At 48.2% G+C, this 20,243-nt stretch overlaps 1 protein-coding gene across 1 annotated transcript in view; it reads left to right on the plus strand.

The window, feature by feature from the left end:
- The first annotated feature begins 426 nt into the window (after nt 1-426).
- LOC124802630 (serine/threonine-protein kinase Sgk2-like) overlaps nt 427-20,243 on the plus strand; it is a 103,342-nt gene continuing 83,525 nt past the window's right edge. Inside the window, exons 1-2 of the mRNA XM_047263524.1 lie at nt 427-604; nt 1,719-1,859. Of these exons, the coding sequence (XP_047119480.1) occupies nt 1,743-1,859 (117 nt within the window). The 5' untranslated portion in view covers nt 427-604; nt 1,719-1,742. The remainder of the gene's footprint in view (nt 605-1,718; nt 1,860-20,243) is intronic.

The following is a 20,243-nucleotide window of genomic DNA, read 5'->3' on the forward strand; positions in this document are numbered from 1 at the left end:
ACGGAATTATTATTAGGCCTATTACCAGTACTTAAAATGAGTTTTCCTGTATCTTTAGTAAATTTCTAAATAATTTGCTTATGCGGTTTAAAAATGTGTAAACATGATGCGTTTAATATGATTATAAACTAGCTAACTTTTAGTTTCCCTAATTTTTTTAAATTTTGCAAGTGTCAGTTGTAATTTTGATAAACGTCTTGGAACATAATCTGTTTAAGTGGAATATGACGGAGTATAATTAAACATGTCAGAGGTACAATAATTAAGTAAAAATAATTCCCATGATAGTATATGTACCGTTAAAGTTTTCATTAGAGAAGACTGTGATTCCCTGGAATATTTATCAACTCAAGAGTGAGGAAGAATATATATATATCTTTGGTTGCTCTTACGAAAGCATAGTTACTCAGAGTCCAAGATCTGATTTGTCTACGGAATGACGTTTCTGGTGAAACATGCGGGAAGTGCTTTTATGTAGTAAGTGAGATGTGTTGTTAAATTCCGAGTGGGCAGCAGATTTGAGTTTGAGAAACATTGAACGTGCCACCGTTGTTGCGACAGTCTGCGTATTAATTGAAAAAGACAATTCCATTTTACTCAAACGGTAAGTTTTTGTTTATGTTTACGTTTTGTATGTATGTGTGACGGTTAAACGATGTGTCAAGTTCAGGATGACAGCAGAAATGCTATTTGGTTAAACAGTGACCATTATTTTGTGTAAAGTTTTTAATAGCCTGTCTTATAGCTTGTGAAGCGCACTAATTAATTAGATGGACACAAAGTTCTTTTAGGACGTAAAATTTTTTTATTAACTGTAGGTGAAAATAACGCACAAATGATGCCTAACATGTTGAACATTTAGGTGACATAATATTGTTTAAAGTCTTTGAAGGCTTGAGTAATAAAGTGTCCTCGCTGCACAATCTACGTGTGCATGGCCATACATGTGCTTGGAGGCGATTGAGCCTTTAGACAGGTAAGAAATGGATTTGTCATTTCATGTGAGCCATTGTTATTCAACACGCTTAGGAAAAGTGCTTCAAATTATATTCAAACTAAGACAAGCTACTATTTTGGTTTTGATCATTTGCTGGCCGTTCGCATACACTGGCATGTTTAACTCCGTTTAAATGAAAGTTGTTAAATAATTCATTAATACATCAATTCCACGCCCTGAGAATGTAAACGAATATCTTATACTGCAAAATTTGCGTCTTCTCGTGTATCGGCCGGCGGTTGCTTCTTGTAATGATGAATGTGTGAAAGGAGGCACTTTCCGTAAATATTCAGTCATAAGTAGATGTAAGAGTATTCATTACCGTACCTTTTCATTGCGTTTAATACAAAAACTGACAGCTATATTTTTTGCATTTTTTAAAATTAACTTAGCCTTCAAATTTAATTAAAAAATTCGTGCCAGATAGAAACTATTAGTGATGACTGGAATTCAAAAAGTGATAAAAATGTTATCAGACAAAATAGGCAGTCAGTAGCATTGTTTAATATTAATGTTCTATGTGGGTAAAGTACCCTGATGAAGGTAAACAGACCGGCAACCAGTTACATAATCTTTAGTCCTTGGCTTTATCTTATCAGTCTGTAAGCAGCGGTAAGTTTAACTATGCAGGAAGGCTGTCATGGTCAGTCTTTCATTAGTGGTTGTGGAGTGTTGTGCTACAATGACACGAACAGATGCAATATGCTGTCCTATTCTGCAGCTGCTGTGGGACTCATTGGCAAACATGTGCGATGTGTGGCCAAACACGAAAGGGAGGCCAGCTGTTCGTACTGTAGGAGTGCCACCTCCGTCAGCACGCGTTGAGAACACTGAAACCTGGCAGCGCAGCAAGAAATTTACTGTGAGTCTATACTTCCTGTACTTGCTTTAGCGTGTTTATTCATATGAGAGGAGAACCATTGTAAAAGGGAAGCAAATTTTGAGTGACAGATAAGTTTGGAATATAAAATACGATACATATCTTGTGAAATTCAGAATACAGTAATACAATAACTGTAGTTTACTCCAAAGGTCATATTCTTTCATTACAATGTCACCCTTTGTCACCCATATTTGTAGTCAAGCAGTTTGCCTGGCTTTTGCAACACAAGTTTTACTGCGTACTGAAGGGTTTTTTTTTTTTTTTTTTTTTTTTTTTTTTTTTTTGCAAAGGACTCTTCAAAACAATGGTTTTTATTTTCTTCCTCTTCAATGCAATTTTAGTCATGTGTTTCAGTATCTGATGACTTGCTGCTTATGACATTGTAGATGTTGAACTGCTTTTCATTGTAACACTGCATCTCATTCCTTTCATGTAGAAGGAAGCTTGGATTAGTTGTAAAGTTCCAGATTTTTCAAATAACTCAATGTATGCGTTAGATAATATGTAATTTCCCATTGAAAAGTTATAGTAAGTGTGTTTCATGAAATATCAAAGATGAAGTAGGGTGACAGGTATCTTGCCACAATATTTCGGCTGACAGTCGTTCAGTCATCTTAAAGAGAGTATGGGATTCTGGATATGGATCGTAATATATGTAATAAACAACTTCAAAGTTTTCAATATACACACACATTTTGCTATAAAGACTGATACACATGAACACTCCATGAAGTACAAAGGCAAACTGAATTAAACATGGCTCATCAGAGCAGTTAATGTTCCAAAGATTGTAATTTGTGTTGTCTATGTGACCTATCGATGCCACAGAGCCCCCCTCCCCACAGTACGGATTACGGCCTACGAGCCCTGAGGGGTTGGGGGGGGGGGGGGAGTCACGTGGGTGTCAGCGTTGGTGTGAGAGGTGCAAGGTGGCAGGCGCTAGACCGGAAGGTCCATCTCCGTTCGGTCGGTGTGCGAAGGCGTGGAGTGTGGTCACTGGTCCAACTCGTAATCCGAGGGAGGAGGCGGCGTGTGAGCATGCCTTCCCCGAATGCAGACTGAGCCGTCTGAAGGAATGAAAGCTCGGACGCATGTCGGGTTGCACTCTTGTGGGAGGGACAAGCTGTGCACTATCTTGACGTTGAGTTACTCAGTGAGGGTCAGGTCTGTGCTGTCTGTGAATAGAACAAGCTCACGATTATCTAACACCATAATCGACACGTCGTCGACGCGGTCAGGTGGTATGTTGCAGCACAAAACGAAGGATGGGGCATCCACGTCTCTAGTATCTGAAATGTCTTCAAAACCTGTAAATGGGTATGATGATGACATTCCTGAGGAACCCGCGAACTGCGTTGGTGAATCGTTGGATGGAGAAAATCCAACGCTAGGTTGAACGGACTCATTAGCGGGTTCGTCAAAAGAACATGTGCCCAGGCAGTCTGACTGGGTCGGCAGAGGGGTGTCGGAGTCTATGAAGGCACGCTTGAGCCTGTGTAGAGAAACAGTTTGCGGACGATCTTTTATAATAATGTCGAATGTCATCTCGTCCCTCTGGAGTACTTCGAAGGGGCCGAGGTAAGGGGGTTGTAGGGGTTGTCTGACAGTCGTCCCTGAGCATGACGTGTGAGCAAGAGCTGTGTGCGGGCGGCACGTAAGTTTCGAGTGGGGAATGTCTGACAGGCGGGTGTAGCCAGGTGTTTGTAAAGTATCCATGCATCCTTTCAATAAAGTCTGTGAAGGAGGGGGAATCCCCAGGATCTTGGGGGAGAATTAGTTCCCCAGGTAAAAATGGGTTTCCGCCGAAAACAAATTCGTAAATCGTCCCATGTAAATGTGGTTTAAATGTAGAACGTAGGCCCAGCAACACCCAAGGAAGTGCCTCGGATCAGAGACAGTCATTGCACCTGAGTGCAGTTTTAAGGGTGTGGTGCCATCATTCCACCAACCCGTTGCTTTGCGGGTGGTAGGCTGTCGTATGGATCTTTTTAATACCACAAAGATTACAGGGAATCGTAAAAAGTGCAGATTCGAACTGTCAACTCTGGACGGGCAGCCAAACCTAGTGATCCAAGAAGAAACGAATCCTTTGGCCACAGTTTCTGCTGTGATGTTGGGTAAGGAGATGGCTCTCCACCCAACGAGACATTCGGTCTATTGTGGACAGGATATACCTGTGGCCCTCCAACGGAGGCAGGTTTCCGATAAGGTCAATATGTACATGACGGAAACGTCCCTTGGGGATGTCAAACTTGATGAGTGGCGAAGAGGTGTGACGTCCTATTTTCTTTCGTTGACAGGAAATGCAGCTGCATGCCCATGTTTGACAGTCCCGTTTCACATCTTTCCACACAAAACGCTTGGGGACGAGGGTGGGTGAGATTATGCAAGGCGTCAAAAACCTGTTGACGCAGTGTGCACGGGAGCAAAGGCCGCAGAATGCCCGTAGAAGAGTCGCACCACACTTCGTCCGAAATGCCAGGGAACTTAGCCTTGGTAAACACGAGCGAAGACTGTGGGTCTGTGAGCAGAACCTGAGTGCCCTTGTCAGAAGCCCGTAGAGTGGCGAGGACAGATAAATTTATGATACTTGAAACTGCATTGATCCGTGATGTAGTGTACGTCCGTAGTAAACTGAGAGACCAAGTCGAAGTGGCGGAAACGTCGGGGGGAGGATCCTCTGGCAGGTGTTCAGAAGGCGTCCGCCAGCGGTTTGTGATCAGTAAGAATGAAGAAAGGACGGCCCTCCATGTCGGTGGGGAAATGTTTGATGGCCTCGTACACCACTAGAAGCTCTCTATCAAAAGCGGGATATTTCTTCTGTGCTGTAGACAGTTTTTTGGAGAAGAAGTGAGATGGTGAAACTGTGTCGCCTTTGCTCTGCTGTAATACTGTCCCGACCGCGATGTCATTGGCGTCTGCAGTGATGAACAAATCGGCAGATGGATGAGGGTGGGCGAGTACGACTGTGTGAGCTAAAGCTGTTTTAAGAGCCCTGAAGCCTCTAGCGTGGGTTCGGTCCAGCAGACTGGTTTAATGCCCGAAGTTTGTTTGCCGGAGAGCAAGTCCATCAGCGGTGCCTGTATGGCAACTGCTGAAGGTAGATGACGGTGCTAGTAATTTACAGTACCTAGGAAATGTCTTAGTTCTTTGTACGTAGCTGCGGGTGGCAATGTCTTGATAGCCTGCACACGGGATTTGGGAGGCTGTAATCCGTCTGTGGAGACAGTGTAACCCATAAATCTCACAGAAGACTAACGCGGTTGGAATTTTTCTTTGTTGGCCTCAACACTGTTGGATGCCAACGTTTGGAGGACCTGGGATAAATGATCTTCAGTTGATTTGCTGAAAATGAGTATGTCATCCAGGTATGCGAAGAAGAACTTGAATCGTCGTAAGAGTCAATGAAACATTCCCATGTTTCTGCTGCATTCTTTAAATCGAATGGCATGAAGTTGTACTGGAACAAACCGAGTGGTCTGATGATCGCAGTCTTTGGAATGTCTTCCGGCACTATGGGAATCTGGTGATAAGCATGTTTGCAGTCAATCACACTGAAGATTGTGGCGCTCGATAACATGTGAGTGAAATCGTTTGTGTTTGGCACGGGGTAATTTTCCATGACAGTGCGAGCATTTAAACGCCTGTAATCACCACACATTCGAAAAGAACCATCATTTTTGGTGCCGAGGTGAATTGGTGAAGACCAATTGTTGTCTGATAGCTGTAGGATGCCTGCCTCCAGAAGTTCATTAATTTGCTGCTGGGCTACGCGCCACTTAATGGGGTTGAGGCGTCTAACCTTGTGTCTAATAAGCAGTGGTAATTATCTTGTGTGTCGTTCCGTCAGTGACAGAAGAGACTGAGAACTGCACACGAGGCTGAGTAACGTTCTGACATTGAGTTTTGGGACGAGTGGGGCGTGATGAGGCATAGCCGTTAGCACGAGTGGGAAAAGGCAGCAAGAAAGTCACATGCCTATTACGCAAGTGCGGCATGCACTTGTTGTAGAGGTCGACTGCACGCACAGCATGGAGCAGAGGGGGGCACGCAGCGACTGTCTGTTGTTAACTTTACCTTGCGTAACCAGCACAGGCGAGAGAGGTGCTGACGTCGCGTCAGGGACAGCGATGGCCGCCGAGTTGCTTGGCTGGCACATGGGAGAGGGGGAATGTTTATTAACAAGTGGCGTGGCTGGCTGCATAGTGGGCTTGGTCGTGCTGCGGGAGCGAGACACTGTTTGAAACATGATGCACTGCACGTAGTTGGCGCTTGGGTGGTGCGGAGGTCACTGAACGCGAATCGTCACACGCAATGAATGTTTTTGAACCAACCTGATGAGTGTTCGAACTGATGCTTGGCGATGAAGTTCAATCCGGTGAAGGAACTGCGGATTGCAGTTTCAACAACGAGATGCAGGCCGCAGCAAGCTCATTGTTAAGTGTGAGCAATGCGTCGTTTCTGCTCGTCATTCTGCCGGCGGAGGTGCACCGCTGAGTCGTATTCTGAAAGTAGGTTAGTGACACAGGTCACAAGCTTCCCCGCGAGGGCGGAACACTCGCGAACTAAATCCCATATTGCGGCGGAATCGGAATGAGGAGAATGGGTGCCAGAGCACGGTAGCTGGGGTAGAATGGAGTGGAGGTGGCCTGCGGTCCCCCTGCACAAGAATTAATGTTGGGATCGGGCATCACCGGAGCAGAAATGTTACTAGCACACACGTTCGCAACAATGGCTGGTTGTAATGTCTCTGAAGACACAATGCGGCAGGCACGGTCGGTACCATGGGAGTGAACAGGTGAGCGGCGCGTAATGAGGGCCTGTAAACTGGTCTGGAAATTGCAGGACTAGCAGTGACATTGTCCATCTCGGAAATGACGTCGAAGGCCAGCCCGGCAGCAGCAGACGGTACTGCTGAAGGAGTGAGCAGTTGTATGGTGGTCGGAATCGAGGCCTCCTGGGGGGGGGGGGGGGTGTTGGCTTGGAGCGTAAAGTGCAACAATGAGAGTTTTCTGCACACAATGGCCTCGCATCCTTCATGGTAGGACCATAAAACACTGGTGAAACCTGTTGGCAGTCATACTGTCGTAGTACAATGTTGCTGGTTGAAGAGGCTACATTGAGTGCACTTGGACCCACGTGGTCGTAAAACTGGGCCGCCGATCCGGTGGTTTGTTCTGGCGAACTGGATGCATAAAAAATGTCTGTTCCTGATTTGTGACGAAGGCGAGGCTAGTGTAGCTTGGTAATAGTTGACAGCGTGTGCATTTTGCAGAAATGGCGGTGTTGCACATGGCACTACTATAACCGACGTCGTGGTGCGTAGAGGATCAAAGCACGTGTGTGAATTTCTGTCCCTTTTAACTTCGTATGAGTGATCGATCGTCACACTATTTAGTAAATCATCCACTTCACTTTTCACTTGTTGTTGTGCATAATCCAGCGAAACAAAGCCTGAGTCCATTGTTTGAGGTAACTGTGTAACACTCGGTCGTTGTAGAGTTGCTAAAGTAGAGGTTATCCTCATCGAAGATCATAGATCATTGTCCGTTAGCTGCGAAGTAACAGACGGCGGAGGGTTGTGTTGGCCTGGTCATAAGAGCTGGGCCTCCAAATCTTCGTAAAGAAAGTTCGGTGATGTAGCCATGGCGTCGAATGTGATACCTGTTGATTCTATACGACCGGCGCAGATGTCATGGAAGACGTAGAACTTTTTGTCCAGGGTCACCAATATGGGATTCTGGATACGGATCGTAATATACGGTTACCAAGTTTTCTATGTACACATATATTTTACCATAAAGACTGATACACATGAACACTTCATGAAGTACAAAGGCAGACTGAATCAAACATGGGGGCTCGTCAGAGCAGTTAATGTTCCAAAGATTGTAATTTGTGTGGTGAATGTGACCTATTGACGCCACAAGAGTTTACCGATGGAGGATGCTGATTTTGTTTTGTCTTATTCTGTCAAACCCATGTTACTTACAGTTAGGTGTGACTTTCCTTGTCATCCTATTGGCTCAAACTCATTCCGTGTGTTTGCAAAATAGGTGAATGTATCTATAACCTACCAATGTAGAATTTATCAATTGTATGACAAATACTATTCTCAAGAATAATTAAGAGTGAACAGCCCAGCTAAATTTTCACTACCTTATTCATCTTGTTGCTGTTCAGTGTAGCCGGTGTTGCACATCTTCCTCAGATATCTCGTGAATTCTTTTTTAAATGAACATATGTTGAACTACTGTTTCCAATTTAAATGATGATTACCCTTTCTGATTAAATTCTCAGCAAATACAGTATTCATTTGTATTCTTCACAATACATTTCTGCAGCCATAACCAAATCTTCAAGCTGGGTACTAGCCCTCCTCTATGCTCGTCGAAGAAGACGTGACCATCAAAGATGGTGTGAACACCATAGTTGTAATAAACAGTTACATGTTATTGAACAATGGAAAGCCCAGTTTGGAATATCAAAGAATATTATAAAAAGAATAGATTGCTACTCACTGTAAAGGTGTCATGTGTTGAGTGACAGGCACAATGAGAAGACTGTTACACAGTGAGGTTTCAGCCAAAACCTTCTTCTGAAAGGAAAACACCCCACACATTCCCATCAGCAAGCACATCTCATGGACTCGTGACCGCCATCTCTGTCTGCTCCAGACAGAAAGCAACTCCCCCCTACAGTTCTGGGAATAGGCCCGAGGTATTCATGCCTGTTGTAAGATATGACTAAAAGGTGTCTAACACTTTTTGGCGCGCTCAGGTCCCGTTCTGTGGTTTGACCTGCCACTTTCAAAATTCTACAGAAGTGCGGGTCATATGGGAAAGGATGCCTTATGTGGCGCACGAGTGCCCTTAGATTCATTCTGAATCTCTTGTCATGGCTTTTCATCTCCACCTGCGATTCAACTGTTTGGGCAAAGACACTTTCCGGGCTATGTCATCTTCTTCCGTTGTCTCCTGTCCTCTTTCACCCCCATGACAGTATAGGATTTCTCTGCACCCAATACTCAGCACGGTAGCCAGTCCGTTGTGGTGGGGCCGTCATATACCCATTTCGTGGTAGCCCCCTGACAACACAGGGATCACACTGCTGATGCCTGAGCTGTAAACTCCCCATGTATGTCAAGGAGTAGATGCCTGTCTTCCTGGGGCATCAGGACTCCTGGCAACGGCCATCATGCCAGTTGCCTTTGCTGTGGCTGGGTGGTGCCCGTGGGGAGAGCCCCTGATCAGAGTGTGTGGCATCAGGGCGGATGATCCGCAATGAAGCGGACTAAGTCATATCTTGCTGGTGATTGTACGGCACCAGCAGTCTCTAAAAAGGGCAAGATAGAATACAATGCTGACAGGTATGACCCCAAATCGTTTCCCTCCCTCGCTACACCGTGGGAGGAACATAGATCTACAGAATGGAGAGAGTCATATTCGCCTCGGTTTTTAGTCTGCAGCAAAACCGATGGGGACTCTTTTCCACCTACGAAGCCTCAGTCTTTTGTTGAACACCTTGAGGATAAGTTTGGAGAAGTGACAGCACTGTCGAAGACGCAAAATGGCACAGTCTTGATTCAGACAGCATCCCCAGCCCGATCCTGAGCATTACTCGCCTGTGACAAGCTGGGTGATATTCCTGTTTCCGTCACTCCCCATAAAGGCCTCAACATGGTCCAGGGGATAATTTTCCATCGTGACCTCCTCTTGCAGTCTGACGACGAGCTCCACGCCAGTTTAGAACAACAGGGTGTGCATTTCATCTGGAATGTTTACAGGGGACCCAAAGACAACAGGGTTGCTACCGGTGCCTTCATCTTGGCCTTTGAGGGTGATTCATTGCCTGAAAAGGTCAAGGTGATTGTTTACTGCTGTGACATTAAACCATACGTCCCTCCCCCTATGCGGTGCTTTAAGGGCTGGAAGTATGGGCACGTCTTCCCACTGCACTTCCAGTGTCACATGTCAAGACTGTGGATGTCCACTGCCCCCAAGATACTTTGTGTGCGCCACCTCCCACTTGCATCTCAACCGTGGAGAGCACCACTCCCCCTGCTCACCAGACTGCCCAGTACTCCAAAAGGAGCGGAAAGTCATGGAGTACAAGACCCTGGACTGGTTGACTTACACAGAGGCTAAACGTAAATTTGAAAGATTACAGATTACACCCCATTTGGTTGATGTTGACATACGCTGCAGCTACATCAACATCGCCGTCCCAAGTGCCAGGGGTCCCTCGCTCTGTGCCACGGACAGTGGGCCCTCCAGGCCACCAGAATACATCCACCCCCTTGGTGGTCGGGGGCAAATCTTCCTCCTTTGCTCCCAAAGCACCTACTTTAGGAGCAAGCCCCCCTCCCTCCCCCCAAATGCAGGGGACATTGGTCCCCTCCCCCCTGCTGGAGAAGCAACAGCCTCCTCCGCATCATCTCGTGCGGAAGGTCCCCCTTGGGGCCCTCTCTCCCAAGGTCTCCGCTAATGCCACGGCGGACACATGCCAGTGGTTCAAGGAGCCAAAAGCTGCTGGACGGAGAGCTTCATGGTCTTTCTCCGTGCCTGAAACTGCTTCGGAGAAATCTTCCCAGCAAGCCCCTTAAGAGAAGTAGTAGTCTGCTAAGAAACAGGACCCTCTGGTGGCCCCGTCACCACCACTCCCCATCAATTCTGCATCTGAGGATGCAGTGGAGATGTTAGCATCCCTGTGGACCTGGATCTCACTGATGCCTCATCCACCATAGAAATGGCTACAAATACTCAGTTGGAGGCAGCAGGTGACCCTGAGGCATAACCTGCCTCCTTGCACACTTCATGCCTTCCCAGCCTCATGATAACATCATCCTCCAGTGGAATTGCTGCGCTTTTTTCCACCACCTGGCTGAGCTACGTCAACTGCTAAGCTTTACACCTGTTCTGCATTGCCCTCCAGGAAACCTGGTTCCCCGCAATGCTGACCCCTGCCGTCTGTGGCTATAAGGGATGTTACAGAAACTGTAGCAACTATAATAGAGTGTCGAGTGGAGTTTGTGTCCATGTCCTGAACTCGGTATGTAGTGAACCTGTGCCCCTTCAATCCCCTCTTGGAGCTGTGGCTGTCAGGATACGAACGATGCAGGAAATATCTGTCTGCAACGTATATCTTCCTCAAGATGGTGCAGTACCCCTGAACGCATTGGCTGCATTGATTGATCAACTCCCAAAACATTTCCTACTTCAGGAGATTTTAACGTTCATAACCCCTTGTGGGGTGGCACAGTTTTTACTGGCTGAGGCAGAGATGTCGAAAATTTACTCTCACAGCTCAACCTCTGCCTCTTACATACTGGGGCCGCCACACATTTCAATGTGGCACATGGCACATATTCTGGCCATTGATCTCTCGGTTTGCAGTCCTGGCCTTCTCCCATATTTCCACTGGAGAGCACATGACAAACTGTGTGGTAGTGACCACCTCCCCATCTTCCTGTCACTGTCCCGGCGTCAGGCCCACAGATTCCTACCCAGATGGGCTTTATACCAGGCAGACTGGGAAGTCTTCACCTTTGCTGTCACTGTTCAATCTCCCCCACACAGTAACATCGATGTGGTGGTTGAGCAGGTAACTACAACGATCGTTTCTGCAGCAGAAAACGCAATCCTTCGTCCTTTATGGTGCTCCCGGCGAAAGACAATCCCTTGGTGGTCGCCACAGGTTGCTGAGGCAATTAAGGAGTGTTGGTGTGCTCTACAGCGGCATATAGCCTTTAAACAGCTCTGTGCCCGTGTTTGCCAGCTTATCAAAAGGTGGAAACAGGAGTGTTGGAAGAGTACGTGTCGACCATTGGGTGCCACACGTCACCTTCCCAAGTCTGGACAAAGCTCAAACGAGTTTTCGGGTACGAGACCCCAACAGTGTTCCTGGTGTTAACATAAAAGGTGTGATATCTACCGCCGAAAACGCGATTGCCAGGCACTTTGCTGAGCACTATGCTCGCGCCTCTGCGTCAGAGAATTACCCCCAGCCTTTCGCACTCTCAAACGGCGGATGGTAAGGAAAGTCCTCTCTTTCACTACATGCCACAGTGGACCCTATAACGCTCCATTTACAGAGTGGAAGCTCCTCAGTGCCCTTGTACATTGCCCCGGCACGGCTCCTGGGCCTAGTCGGATCCACAGTCAGATGATTAAACATCTCTCGTCTGACTACAAATGAAATCTCCTCATGATCTTCAGCCGGATCTGGTGAGATGGAGTCTTTCTGTCGCACTGGTGGGAGAGCACCATCATACCAATGCTCAAACCTGGCAAAAACCCGCTTGATGTGGGTAGCTATTGGCCCATCAGCCTCACCAACGTTGTTTGTAAGCTGCTGGAACATATGGTGTGTCGGCAGTTGGGTTGGGTCCTGGAGTCACGTGGCATACTGGCTCCGTCCCAGGGTGGCTTCTGCAAGGGTCGCTCTATCATTGATAATCTTGTGTCCCTCGAGTCTGCCATCTGAACATCCTTTCCCAGACACCAACACCTTGTTGCCGTCTTTTTTTTATTTACAAAAAGCATATGACACCACCTGGAGACATCATATCATTGGCAGGTTATATGAGTGGGGTATCTGAGGCCCGCTCCAGATTTTTATCCATAATTTCCTGTCACTTGGTACTTTCCATGTCCAAGTTGCTGCCTCCAATAGTTCCCCCCATATCCAGGAGAATGGGGTCCCACAGGGCTCTGTATTGACTGTATCTCTATTTTTAGTGGTCATTAATGGTCAAGCAGCAGCTGGAGGGCTGTCCGTTTCACCCTCTGTGTATGCAGATGACTTCTGCATTTTGTACTGCTCCACCAGTTCAGGAGTTGCTGAGCGGCGCATCCAGGGAGCCATTAACAAGGCGCAATCAGGGGCTCTAGCCTACGGCTTTCAGTTTTTGGCCACAAAGTCGTGTGTAATGCATTTCTGTCGGCGTTGTACCATTCATCCGGTACCAGAACTTTGCCTTACTGACGATTCCCTCACTGTAGTGGAGACGTATTGATTTTTAGGACTGGTTTTCGATGCCTGATTGACTTGGCTTTCTCACCTTTGTCAGCTTAAGCGGAAGTGCTGGAAGCACCTCATCAGTGCCCTCCGCTGCCTGGGCAACACCAACTAGGGTGCAGATCCCTCTACGCTGCTGCTGCTGCTATACAGAGCCCTTGTTCAATCCCGCCTTGACTATGGGAGTCTGGTTTATGGTTCGACAGTGTCCTCAGCGTAGCGTTTACTTGACCCATTGCACCACTGTGGTGTTCAACTAGCAACGGGAGCTTGTAGGATGAGTCCGGTGACCAGTGTCCTTGCGGAGGTTGGAGTCTCTCCATTGCAGGTCAGGCGTGCACAACTGCTCGCCAGTTACATTGCACAAGCTTGTAGTTCTCCTGCGCATCTGAATCATTTTCTCCTTTTCCCACCTACGGCAGTTCATTTCCCGCATCAGCAGGCCAGGTCAGGGCTTACAATTGCAGTTCACATCCGATCCCTTCTGTCTGAACTGGAGTCCTTGCCTTTGCCGCCTATACTCGAGGTCAAATTGCTTACACCTGGACCTTTCACATGGCTCAAAGGATTCAGTTCATCCCGCGGCTCTCCACTGTCACTTCATCTCGATTCTTGACATGTACTGAGGCCATGAAGTGATTTACAATGACGGTTCAATGGCTGATGGTCAAGTCGGCTTCTCATGTGTCTGTGGAGAACATATTGAACAGCATTCCTTGCCCGATGGCTGCAGTGTTTTCACTGCAGAGCTGATGGCTTGATGGCTATATCTCGTGCTCTTGAGCACATCCGTTCATGCCATGGGGAGTCGTTTCTTCTGTGTACTGACTCCCTGAGCAGCCTACAAGCTATCGACCAGTGCTACCCTCGTCACATTTTGGTAGCGTCCATCCAGGAGTCCATCCAGGAGTCCATCCAGGAGTCCATCCAGGAGTCCATCCAGGAGTCCATCCAGGAGTCCATCCAGGAGTCCATCCAGGAGTCCATCCAGGAGTCCATCCAGGAGTCCATCCAGGAGTCCATCCAGGAGTCCATCCAGGAGTCCATCCAGGAGTCCATCCAGGAGTCCATCCAGGAGTCCATCCAGGAGTCCATCCAGGAGTCCATCCAGGAGTCCATCCAGGAGTCCATCCAGGAGTCCATCCAGGAGTCCATCCAGGAGTCCATCCAGGAGTCCATCCAGGAGTCCATCCAGGAGTCCATCCAGGAGTCCATCCAGGAGTCCATCCAGGAGTCCATCCAGGAGTCCATCCAGGAGTCCATCCAGGAGTCCATCCAGGAGTCCATCCAGGAGTCCATCCAGGAGTCCATCCAGGAGTCCATCCAGGAGTCCATCCAGGAGTCCATCCAGGAGTCCATCCAGGAGTCCATCCAGGAGTCCATCCAGGAGTCCATCCAGGAGTCCATCCAGGAGTCCATCCAGGAGTCCATCCAGGAGTCCATCCAGGAGTCCATCCAGGAGTCCATCCATGCCATGGAGCAGTCCGGTCGTTCAGTGGTGTTTGTGTGGACCCCAGGACACGTCGGAATCCAAGGCAACGAACTTGCTGACAGATTGGCCGAACAGGCTACACGGAAACCGCTTATGGAGATCGGCATTCCAATAACTGACCTGCGTTTGTTTTTACATCACCAGGTTTTGCTTTGGGAGACGGAATGGCATAATCTCAGTACACACAACAAACTGCGCGCCATTAAGGAGACTACAAATGTGTGGCAGTCCTCTCACAGGGACTCTGTGGTTCTCTGCCGGCTCCACATTGGCCATGCTTGGGTGACCCACATCTACCTCCTGTGCCATGAAGACCCGCCTCAGTGTCGATGTGGTGCCCGGTCGACAGTGGCCCATATTCTGGTGCACTGAGCTGAGCTCTTTGCCTTGTATCGGATCATGGCGTACATCTGGCAACACAGCCTTTTCAATTGTGTCCTCTGCTCAGACTCACTCATCGCCCTTCAAAGCCTACTTGCACTGTACACTGCGCATCCGTTAGTGCAGCAGGTTCAGGAAAAGTGTCTCTTGCTCACTCGTGTGATGTTTCTGTGGGTTCCTGGTCACGTCGGTCTGCCAGGAAAGGAAGCTGCTGCCAGGGCTGCAGTCCTCGTACCTCAGTACCTATAATCTCTCTGATGATCTCCGTGTTGCCGTCTGTCAGGAGGTGGTGTCCCTTTGGCATTGCCAGTGGTCCTTCCTTCACAGGAATAAGCTCTGGCTTATTAGGCCTCTCCCAGCAGCTTGGACGACCTCATCTCCCGCCAGGAGGAGGTCATTTTAACTCTGCTGCATATTGGACACTGCCTTTTTAGCCATCGTCATTTGATAAGTTGTGCTACCCCACCACTTTGTATACTTTGCGACTAAATTTTAACTGTTCACCACTTCTTGATGGAATGCCCATTTTTTAACTGTTTATGTTCCCGCTTGGGTTTGCCGTCCGATTTATCGGCCGTTTTAGCAAATGACACGCTGGCTGTCGACCGTGTTTTACTTTTTATCTGCCAACGTAATATGGTGAAGGCAATTTAATTTTTAGTTTTGGATCTCCATTTGTGTATGGTGTCATTTTTAACCCTTTTTCCATGTGCCTGTTTTTAGCTGTCTTCTATTAAGTCAGTTGGGACTGATGTTAACTCCTCTCTGTCTTCATGTTTCATTGTTTTGACTTGGGCGCATATGACCTCACTTGTTTTTTGCACCCTAAAGCAAAACAAAACCAAACCTTCCATGCTGATGTATATACTCATGCTATTCTTTTTTCCCCTTCCTTGGGGAACATGTCTGGGATGTTGTTGGAAATGTGTTCTGCATATTTAGTCGGCGATATCAGAATAGTCTCTACACTGTCTTTGGTTCCTTCTTTCTTTTTTCATTCCCTTTCTCCTATCATTCATCTGCTTCGGCATTTGAGGTTCCTCTTTTTCTTCTGTCTCCTCTTGCGCCAGCCCAGGCACCTGATGTGTAGCAGGTGACTGGGTAACGAGTAATTACCTGCCTCAGCTTGACAAGTTGGGTTTGCACGTACCCCCCCCCTCCCCCCCCCTCCCTCTCACGGTAAAGGCGAGGCCTACTATTGCTTGAGCTGCTACCTTCCCAAATTGCCGATTGGTCCCTCTGTCAGGTTTTCGGGAGGTCTATGAGGGGAGGCCCCCCAGTTGGAAGGAACTCACCATCGGAGATGCTGACAGTCGTGGGGAATTTTCTTGCAATAAGCCAATCATCATTTTCAATGTTAATGTCGACCAAAAGTAAAAACAATGAGGCCGACAATTCAAAGGCCCTCCCAGCTGCACCATGGTTCCTGGTGGTTTCACATACTGAAGACTTTCAGTCCTTTGTTACAGTAAATCCATTTATTGTCCAGAAAGGTGTTGATGCAATTGCTGGCCCTGTGAAATCCTGCTCTCGTTTACAAAATGGCACTTTGCTTTTGGAGACTACTTCTGAGGGACCGATGACCGTAGAAGTCTGGTCCCTTTACTCCCACAACCCAACCCCAACTACTTCTGATTCTCAAGCACAACTGCTTGCAGCTTTGTTCCTCCACGGCTATCTTGTTCGCATTGAGGCCCATCGAATGCTGAATTCTTCTCGTGATGTTATTTACACTAGGCTGCTTGATGGTCTGACTGAGGCAGAAATCCAAACATACCTCTCTGATCATGGTGTCATTGCAGTCCATTGAGTGATGAAGAAGGTAGATGCATCCTTAGTGCCCACACCACTCTTTTTGTCACTTTTGAGAGTGTTTTGCTTCTGTCCAAGATAAAATCAGGCCATGAAGTTATCACAGTCTGACTGTACATTTCGAACCCGATATGTTGTTACCATTGTCATCGTTACAACCACACTCTAATGTCCTGTCGGCATCCAGCAAAATGTGTAACCTGTGGTGTAGGGATGCTCATGAGGACCAATGTCTGCCTCTTTCTCACCACTGTATCAACTGCAACGGCGACCATGCCACCTATTCCCAAGATTGTCCCACATATCACGACAAGCGTGCTGTGCAGGAGATACCTGTTAAGGAAAAAGTGCCTTACCCAGTTGCTCGCAAGTTGTTAGCTAGTCAAAAACCTTGCATTGTATCATCTGGCACCTACAGTACCGTTCTTGCTACATCTCGGTCCACGAAGAACATGACCATGCAGACATGCAACAACAAATTTAGCGCCACAATTATGAAATCGCCCAGCATCATGGGAACGTTCCCGTCTCCTACTCCAGTTGTGCAACAAGCCACCAAACTTTCGCCTCATTGGCCACCTGCTACACAACCGGCAGGCTGGAAAGGACAGAAGGAATCCTCCCATGAAAACTTCCTGTGTCCCTCCAGCCTACAAACATCTCGGTCTTCTTCAGCAAATCTGCCAACCAGAAAGGCTCCAGTAAATCAAACAAAAGAAAATGGTCTTCTCCGTTGCTGACTGGGAGTTCCTCTCTGACGGTGTCTTCATGTGATACCCTCACCCGGTCGACCTCTGTGTCCCTGTTGCGCACTACCAACTGTTTTTCTGCACTGTAATCCGCAGATAGACAGAACGAGAATGCCAACACCTCTGTAGACCTTGTGGAGCAGGATCCTCCAGCATCTGTGCCTGTAGTAGTGAGTCTTTTAAGGCTGACACTTGGCAGCCACCGAGGTGACACCCCTTCATGTTTCCTCGTCATAACTCTCCTCCAATGGAATGTTTGCAGCCTTCAGTTCAACAAAGAGGACTTATGGCTGCTCTTAGATTGCTGGGTCCCCTTGTACTCTGCCTCCAGGAAACAAAATTGCATCCTCACGACCGCTTTGAGTTTACTCATTTCTCCATGGTCTGCTATGACCTTCCCCCTGAGGACAGCATTTCCGCTATAGGGGAGTAATGCTGCTCATCCGGGTTGATCATCACAGTCAACCCCTCTCCTTGACTACCCAGCTCCAAGCTACTGCATTTCACATTTTCCTTCCTCACTTGACCTTAGGCCTTTGTACTGTTCACACCCCTCCGTCTTTTGATGTCACCAGGGCAGACTTCCTCAAGCTTACTGGGCAATTACTTCATCCCTTTCTGCTGCTCGGCGACTTGAATGCACACCATCCCCTTTGGGATTCTCCAAGAACCTTTCCAAGAGGTGCCCTGTTGGCTGACCTTCTCAATCAAATTAACCTCATTTGCCTTAACAAGGGAGCACACACGCTCCTTTCAGACTCCAAGCACACCTATTCCCATTTGAACCTATCCTTCTGCATTGCCCAGCTTGCCCATCGTTTAGAGTGGTCTGTTCTCTCTGCACTGCTGCCCCTGTATCACAGGGTCCTGGGTTCGATCCCCGGCCGGATTGGGGATTTTCTCTGCCCGGGGACTGGGTGTTTGTGTTGTCCTCATCATTTCATCATCGTCATTATCTGTGAGAGTGACTAGATTGGACTGTGACAAGAAAATGGACTGTGTAAAATTTGGGACTTTGTACGGGTACTGATGACTGCGCAGTTGAGTGCACCACAAACCAAACATCACACATCATCATCTCTCTGACACACACTTAAGCAACCATTTCCCATGTGCTGTCTGTTTGTTGACTCCCTCCCCAGCTCCGTGTGCACTCAAGTGGCAACTTTCTGAGGCCAGCTGGAGGCTTTACTCCTGTCTGGCGACCTTCGATGAACATTTTCCAAGTTGTGATGACTGGGTAGAATATCTTACAGATGTTATACTTACTGCAACAGAATGTTGGTGGCAAACTGCATTCATTATGCAAGGTGTGTTCCATAAGTAATAGGACTAAATTCATAAAAAATCATTTATTAAATACACTCCTGGAAATTGAAATAAGAACACCGTGGATTCATTGTCCCAGGAAGGGGAAACTTTATTGACACATTCCTGGGGTCAGATACATCACATGATCACACTGACAGAACCACAGGCACATAGACACAGGCAACAGAGCATGCACAATGTCGGCACTAGTACAGTGTATATCCACCTTTCGCAGCAATGCAGGCTGCTATTCTCCCATGGAGACGATCGTAGAGATGCTGGATGTAGTCCTGTGGAACGGCTTGCCATGCCATTTCCACCTGGCGCCTCAGTTGGACCAGCGTTCGTGCTGGACGTGCAGACCGCGTGAGACGACGCTTCATCCAGTCCCAAACATGCTCAATGGGGGACAGATCCGGAGATCTTGCTGGCCAGGGTAGTTGACTTACACCTTCTAGAGCACGTTGGGTGGCACGGGATACATGCGGACGTGCATTGTCCTGTTGGAACAGCAAGTTCCCTTGCCGGTCAAGGAATGGTAGAACGATGGGTTCAATGACGGTTTGGATGTACCGTGCACTATTCAGTGTCCCCTCGACGATCACCAGTGGTGTACGGCCAGTGTAGGAGATTGCTCCCCACACCAGGATGCCGGGTGTTGGCCCTGTGTGCCTCGGTCGTATACAGTCCTGATTGTGGCGCTCACCTGCACGGCGCCAAACACGCATACGACCATCATTGGCACCAAGGCAGAAGCGACTCTCATCGCTGAAGACGACACGTCTCCATTCGTCCCTCCATTCACGCCTGTCGCGACACCACTGGAGGCAGGCTGCACGATGTTGGGGCGTGAGCGGAAGACGGCCTAACGGTGTGCGGGACCGTACCCAGCTTCATGGAGACGGTTGCGAATGGTCCTCGCCGATACCCCAGGAGCAACAGTGTCCCTAATTTGCTGGGAAGTGGCGGTGCGGTCCCCTACGGCACTGCGTAGGATCCTACGGTCTTGGCGTGCATCCGTGCGTCGCTGTGGTCCGGTCCCAGGTCGACGGGCACGTGCACCTTCCGCCGACCACTGGCGACAACATCGATGTACTGTGGAGACCTCACGCCCCACGTGTTGAGCAATTCGGCGGTACGTCCACCCGGCCTCCCGCATGCCCACTATACGCCCTCGCTCAAAGTCCGTCAGCTGCACATACGGTTCACGTCAACGCTGTCGCGGCATGCTACCAGTGTTAAAGACTGCGATGGAGCTCCGTATGCCACGGCAAACTGGCTGACACTGATGGCGGCGGTGCACAAATGCTGCGCAGCTAGCGCCATTCGACGGCCAACACCGCGGTTCCTGGTGTGTCCGCTGTGCCGTGCGTGTGATCATTGCTTGTACAGCCCTCTCGCAGTGTCCGGAGCAAGTATGGTGGGTCTGACACACCGGTGTCAATGTGTTCTTTTTTCCATTTCCAGGGGTGTATATTCGTACAAATAATCAAAACTGTTCAAAATAGCACCCTCTTGCGTCGATACACTTCTGTAGGTGGTGTTTCCATGCCTGGAAGGAATCCTGGAATGCCTTTTCTGGAATACCCTTTAGAGCTG

Source organism: Schistocerca piceifrons, chromosome 6 (genome assembly GCF_021461385.2).
Source record: "Schistocerca piceifrons isolate TAMUIC-IGC-003096 chromosome 6, iqSchPice1.1, whole genome shotgun sequence".
NCBI lineage: Eukaryota > Metazoa > Arthropoda > Insecta > Orthoptera > Acrididae > Schistocerca > Schistocerca piceifrons.